The sequence below is a fragment of the Hyla sarda genome, chromosome 1, assembly GCF_029499605.1.
Source record: "Hyla sarda isolate aHylSar1 chromosome 1, aHylSar1.hap1, whole genome shotgun sequence".
Lineage (NCBI taxonomy): Eukaryota > Metazoa > Chordata > Amphibia > Anura > Hylidae > Hyla > Hyla sarda.
Window position 1 is genome coordinate 8,715,117 of NC_079189.1, and position 6,852 is coordinate 8,721,968.

The 6,852-nt window shown below is 45.8% G+C and overlaps 1 protein-coding gene across 1 annotated transcript; it reads right to left on the reverse strand.

The window, feature by feature from the left end:
- Positions 1-1,242: 1,242 nt before the first annotated feature.
- LOC130300117 (RING finger protein 145-like) lies at positions 1,243-3,505 on the reverse strand (the record flags this gene model as incomplete). Its single annotated transcript, XM_056551520.1, is given in 2 exon segments — positions 1,243-3,065; positions 3,149-3,505. Coding segments are annotated over 2 exon segments (609 nt in total), but the record flags the coding sequence as incomplete, so codon positions are not given.
- Between the last annotated feature and the right edge of the window lie 3,347 nt (positions 3,506-6,852).

Below are 6,852 nucleotides of genomic sequence, written 5' to 3' on the forward strand. Positions count from 1 at the left end.
GACCATAGAAGAGCAGCCGCCGCATCTATACATTATACAGAAGGATCGCAACGGACCCGGGGCGATCTTTCAATTTGTACAGGTACTACTACTCCCATCATAGAACGGTGTGGTCCATGCTGGGAGTAGTAGTATTACCTAAAAAATGTAAAAAAAAAAAAAAAAAAAAGTGAACACACACACACACACACACACACACACACACACACACACTACAATTTCTATTATTGTCGGCTACATTTTTATTTCTCTGCCCACCCACATAAATTGATCCCTGTTTAAAAACTAAATACAAATTTAATTATAAATAATATAAATTTTGTTAAATAAAAAATTTTTCCCCATCACTACTCCATTTTATTTTTTAGTACCCAACAAATTTTGAAAAAACTTTAATTTTTATTTTGTTTTAATGGTACCCTACGAAATGTTAAAAAAAAAAAAAAAAAAAGGGTATCTCCACCACTCTTTTGGATCGCTAAAGTCCAAAAAAGAATAAAAACTGCCTGCAAAGAAACGCCAAAGTTAAAACCCACGTCGTTTTTCTTGGCGTTTTTTATACTCCCATAGGAGCTGAAAAACGCCAAAAGAGTGAAAAAAATGCCAAAAGGATTTTAAAAAAGCCAAACTGAAAAACGCAAAGTGGAAATTTTTTTTTGCGAATTCTCATTGATTTTTAGGGGGAATAAACGCACAAAAAAAAAATACTGCCCGCAACTGCTTGCGATGCCGCGATTGTTATTGTTCTCGGCATCTAAAGGGTTAATGAGGGGCATCAGCGGGATCGCTGGTGCCCTCCATTAGCGGTGGGTTCCCAGTTTCTTACAATGTTTCCCAACCCGGGCGCCTCCAGCTGTTGCGAAACTACAACTTCCAGCATGCCTGGACAGCCAACGGCACGCTGGGAGTTGTAGTTTCGTAACAGCTGGAGGCGCCCGGGTTGGGAAACACCGCTCAACGAAGCAGCTCCTGTGCTCACTTTTACATGCATGCTGTATATGTACGTCATCATGTGCCAAGTAGCAGGGCACCATGACATACATTTATGCCATGGCTTCTAGGGGTTAAAACCACCAGCCTTAATATTGTGTGGCTCTGACCCCGTGGGGCCCGGACCCCATTGCCCTGTGCTTCATCCTGTTCTATCAGATCTTAGACGTGATCAGTGAACACGTAGCAGCGTCGCGGCTTACAAATTGCCAGTAATGCTCATTACACAGAACAGTGCCACAGCGCCACCTGCTGGTGAGACACATGAAGTCGTGGTGGAGATCAGAGAGGAGTTCACAGCCAAAAAAAAATAAAAAGGTTTTATTCTCTGAATCATTATAATATAAATCTTTATATATTATTATAATAAACATCTGTACAGATCTCAGGCACCGGGCGAAGGAGGCGGAGGGGGTACGACCTGTAGGGGCCCCAATATCTGTATGAACCAAAAGGGGCCGACCATGGAAGAGCCATCCACAGCTCACCCTGACCTCCAGAGACATTACCATCATACCTGTGTATGATATCAGTCCTTGCTGTACTGTAATAGGACACGACCGATATCAGTCCCTGCTGGACTGCAATAAGACACGACCGATATCAGTCTCTGCTGTACTGCAATAAGACACGACCGATATCAGTCTCTGCTGTACTGTAATAAGACAACTGATATCAGTCCCTGCTGTACTGTAATAAGACACGACCGATATCAGTCCCTGATGTACTGTAATAAGACACGACCGATATCAGTCCCTGCTGTACTGTAATAAGACACGACCGATATCAGTCCCTGCTGTACTGTAATAAGACACGACCAATATCAGCCCCCGCTGTACTGCAATAAGACACGACCGATATCAGTCTCTGCTGTACTGTAATAAGACAACTGATATCAGTCCCTGCTGTACTGTAATAAGACACGACCGATATCAGTCCCTGATGTACTGTAATAAGACACGACCGATATCAGTCTCTGCTGTACTGTAATAAGACAACTGATATCAGTCCCTGCTGTACTGTAATAAGACACGACCGATATCAGTCCCTGATGTACTGTAATAAGACACGACCGATATCAGTCTCTGCTGTACTGTAATAAGACAACTGATATCAGTCCCTGCTGTACTGTAATAAGACACGACCGATATCAGTCCCTGATGTACTGTAATAAGACACGACCGATATCAGTCTCTGCTGTACTGTAATAAGACAACTGATATCAGTCTCTGCTGTACTGTAATAAGACACGACCGATATTAGCCCCTGCTGGACTGTAATAAAGACACGACCGATATCAGCCCCCGCTGTACTGTAATAAAGACACGACGGATATCAGCCCCTGCTGTACTGTAATAAAGACACGACCGATATCAGTCCCCGCTGTACTGTAATAAGACACGACTGATATCAGCCCCCGGTGTACTGTAATAAGACACGACCGATATCATTCCTCGCTGTACTGTAATAAGACACGACCAATATCAGCCCCCGTTGTACTGTAATAAGACACCACTGATAGCTGATGTACTATAATAGGAAATAACATATGACTGGGAGGGGGGGATAAAACATGATGTAACAGCAGAATAGTGAGTGCAGCTCAGGAGGTGATTGTAGAATTAGACGAGGTAACAGCAGAATAGTGAGTGCAGCTCTGGAGGTCATTGTAGAATAAGACTTGAGGTGACTGTAGAATAGCGGAGGTGAGTGAAGTATAAGCTCCTTCTGCAGTGCCCGATAATCCCTGATACCACACCCAGCAGCGGGGCCCTTATAACCCCTGCGGAGCGGGTCAGCACTGTGTTCTCCTTTAGTGCTGGTCACTGCTCCCCAACCTCAGCAGATGCTTCCTCCACTTTATTCCCCACATCCCCAGTGGCCCCTTCTTCCTGCTGGGCATCTTGCCCCGCCTCTTCACTCGTCCCCTCCTCCTCTGGTTCCTCGGGGGCGGGGGATAACTTCACAGGCTTGTGGCACAGTGGGCAGGTGTTCTGGACATACAGCCACTTCCTTAGACAGTCCGGGTGGAAGAAATGGGTGCAGGTGGTGACAACCGCGCCGCCGGACATCTCCTATGAGGGCGGAGACAGAAAGGAGACACGGATATAGCTAGGTCTCTACTGAGCATGCTCTGTGACCGCTGTAGACGTCTCACCTGGAAGCAGATGGAGCAGACGTCGTTGTGGGCCCTCAGCTGCTCGGCCGTGGCCCTCGGTAAGGAGCTGATCTTGTTGGCTGCCTCTCTCCTCAGCAGGAAGCTGCTCCAGCCGGACTGGGCCCTCATCCAGACATTGACGTAGGAGTGGACGATAATGACAGAGACGCCGATCCAGCTCCACTCGCCAAACATGGACTCCCACGTGCCGTACGCCACCACGCACAGCGCCACCAGGAACTCCAGCACCCGGCTCACCGCGTTCACCCCGTATATGATCTCATCCATCCGCTCCACCCCGCGGTCCTGGAGGAGCTCCACCATGAACAGGGCGTAGATGAAGAGCGTGCCCAGGACCTGCCAGACAAGGGGAACTGGTCACTCCTGAAATACTCTGCGCTGCTGGGACCCTAACCCCTTACACTGTGACCTCCCACATGATCAGCACAGTCCCCTCCTGAAATACTCTGCGCCTCTAACCCTTTACACTGTGACCTCCCACATGATCAGCACAGTCCTCTCCTGAAATACTCTGCACTGCTAGGACCCTAACCCTTTACACTGTGACCTCCCACATGATCAGCACAGTCCTCTCCTGAAATACTCTGCACTGCTGGGACCCTAACCCTTTAAACTGTGACCTCCCACATGATCAGCACAGGCCTCTCCTGAAATATTCTGCACTACTGGGACCCCAACCCCTTACACTGTGACCTCCCACATGATCAGCACAGTCCTCTCCTGAAATACTCTGCGCTGCTGGGACCCTAACCCCTTACACTGTGACCTCCCACATGATCAGCACAGTCCCCTCCTGAAATACTCTGCGCCTCTAACCCCTTACACTGTGACCTCCCACATGATCAGCACAGTCCTCTCCTGAAATACTCTGCACTGCTGGGACCCTAACCCTTTACACTGTGACCTCCCACATGATCAGCACAGTCCCCTCCTGAAATACTCTGTACTGTTGGGACCCTAACCCCTTACACTGTGACCTCCCACATGATCAGCACAGTCCTCTCCTGAAATACTCTGCGCTGCTGGAACCCTAACCCTTTACACTGTGACCTCCCACATGATCAGCACAGTCCCCTCCTGAAATACTCTGTACTGTTGGGACCCTAACCCCTTTACACTGTGACCTCCCACATGATCAGCACAGTCCTCTCCTGAAATACTCTGCGCTGCTGGAACCCTAACCCCTTACACTGTGACCTCCCACATGATCAGCACAGTCCTCTCCTGAAATACTCTGCACTGCTGGGACCGTAGCCTCCTACACCTTAGGTCTCCAAGTTGTGGTCCTCCAGCTGTTGCAAAACAACATTTTCCGGGCATCCTGGGAGTTGTAGTTTTGCAATAACTGCAGGGCCACAGTTTAGAAAGCATTGCCTCAGTCTGAGATCAGCAAACTCCTTTCTCAAAATACTCTGTGCTGCTGAGATTTTATCTATATGCTGGTAAAATAATGTGCATATATAAAATAATAAATAAACATAAATACACACATATATTCTAATATATATATATATATATATATATATATATATATATATATATATATATATATATATATTTTTTTTTTTTTTAAATAAATATAAACATATTCAATAAATATTTTATATAATACACACACACACACACACACACACACACATATATATATATATTAAATAAATCTAAATACACATTTTATATATATATATATATATATATATATATACACACACATACATACATACACACATATACACACACACACACGTGTGTTTATATTTTTTTAGTGTGTGTATAATATATATATATACACACACACACAGAATATTTAATATATATACATATATATGAAATGTAAACACATCTATTTATATATAAAAATGTATGTATATTTATTTTAAAAAATTATATTTATTTATATTTAATATTATATATATATTAAATATAAATATATAATTTTTTTAAAATAAATATACATACATTTTTATATATAAATAGATATGTGTGTGTTTACATTTAATATATATTTAAAATATATTAAAGATATATATTAAATATAGACATAAAAATATACACATAAAATATAAATTTATTATATCGTACTTTTTGAATTCAATATTTAAACCCATAATTTCCCATCTTTGTCTTCTGTATCCACCTACTCATTAGTTCCTGTGTAGTTACCTTAATGTTTGCATCATGAGTGGAGATTTCCACCTGTTTTACTATTTGCTGGGACAGTGGATACCAAAGAGCTGTGTGTTGTCTTCCTGCCCCCCCCCCCCCCCCCAGACAACAAGGTGAAATCCCTCCTATGAGGAGCATTACCAATTATTACCATGACAATCCAAATGTCAAATTGCTGCTTAACCCATGCAGTTATGTCTCGGGCAGATATGTAAATGATTACAGGTCTGATTAGACTCTGGGTCTTGCCACAAGATGCCTATGCTGCCTTATAAAAAGACTCTCAGAGGCTACTTTTGGGCAGAGTACCTCTTGGTGAGAGATCACTGACCCCTAGACATGCCTCTATGACGCGCTCAAAGACATTTTGCCCAAAACACTACATGCCCCTTCATCCTCGTCTCTTAATTACGCTCCCCCCCCCATCTCTTCATTACGCTCCCCCCCCCCCATCTCTTCATTACGCTCCCCCCCATCTCTTCATTACGCTCCCCCCCCCCCATCTCTTCATTACGCTCCCCCCCCCCCATCTCTTCATTACGCTCCCCCCCCCCATCTCTTCATTACGCTCCCCCCCCCCATCTCTTCATTACGCTCCCCCCCCCCATCTCTTCATTACGCTCCCCCCCCCCCCATCTCTTCATTACGCTCCCCCCCCCATCTCTTCATTACACTCCCCCCCCCTCCATCTCTTCATTACACTCCCCCCCCATCTCTTCATTACACTCCCCCCCCATCTCTTCATTACACTCCCCCCCATCTCTTCATTACACTCCCCCCCATCTGTTCATTACACTCCCCCCCATCTCTTCATTACACCCCCCCCCCATCTCTTCATTACACCCCCCCCCCCATCTCTTCATTACACCCCCCCCCATCTCTTCATTACACCCCCCCCTCCATCTCTTCATTACACCCCCCCCCCATCTCTTCATTACACTCCCCCCCCCATCTCTTCATTACACTCCCCCCCCCATCTCTTCATTACACTCCCCCCCCCATTTCTTCATTACACTCCCCCCCCATCTCTTCATTACACTCCCCCCCCATCTCTTCATTACACTCCCCCCCCATCTCTTCATTACACTCCCCCCCCCATCTCTTCATTACACTCCCCCCCCCATCTCTTCATTACACTCCCCCCCCCATCTCTTCATTACACTCCCCCCCCCCATCTCTTCATTACACCCCCCCCCCCTCTCTTCATTACACCCCCCCCCCATCTCTTCATTACACTCCCCCCCCCATCTCTTCATTACACTCCCCCCCCCATCTCTTCATTACACTCCCCCCCCATCTCTTCATTACACTCCCCCCCCCATCTCTTCATTACACTCCCCCCTCCCCATCTCTTCATTACACTCCCCCCTCCATCTCTTCATTACACTCCCCCCTCCATCTCTTCATTACACTCCCCCCCCCATATCTCTTCATTACACTCCCCCCCCCATATCTCTTCATTACACTCCCCCCCCCCATATCTCTTCATTACACTCCCCCCCCATATCTCTTCATTA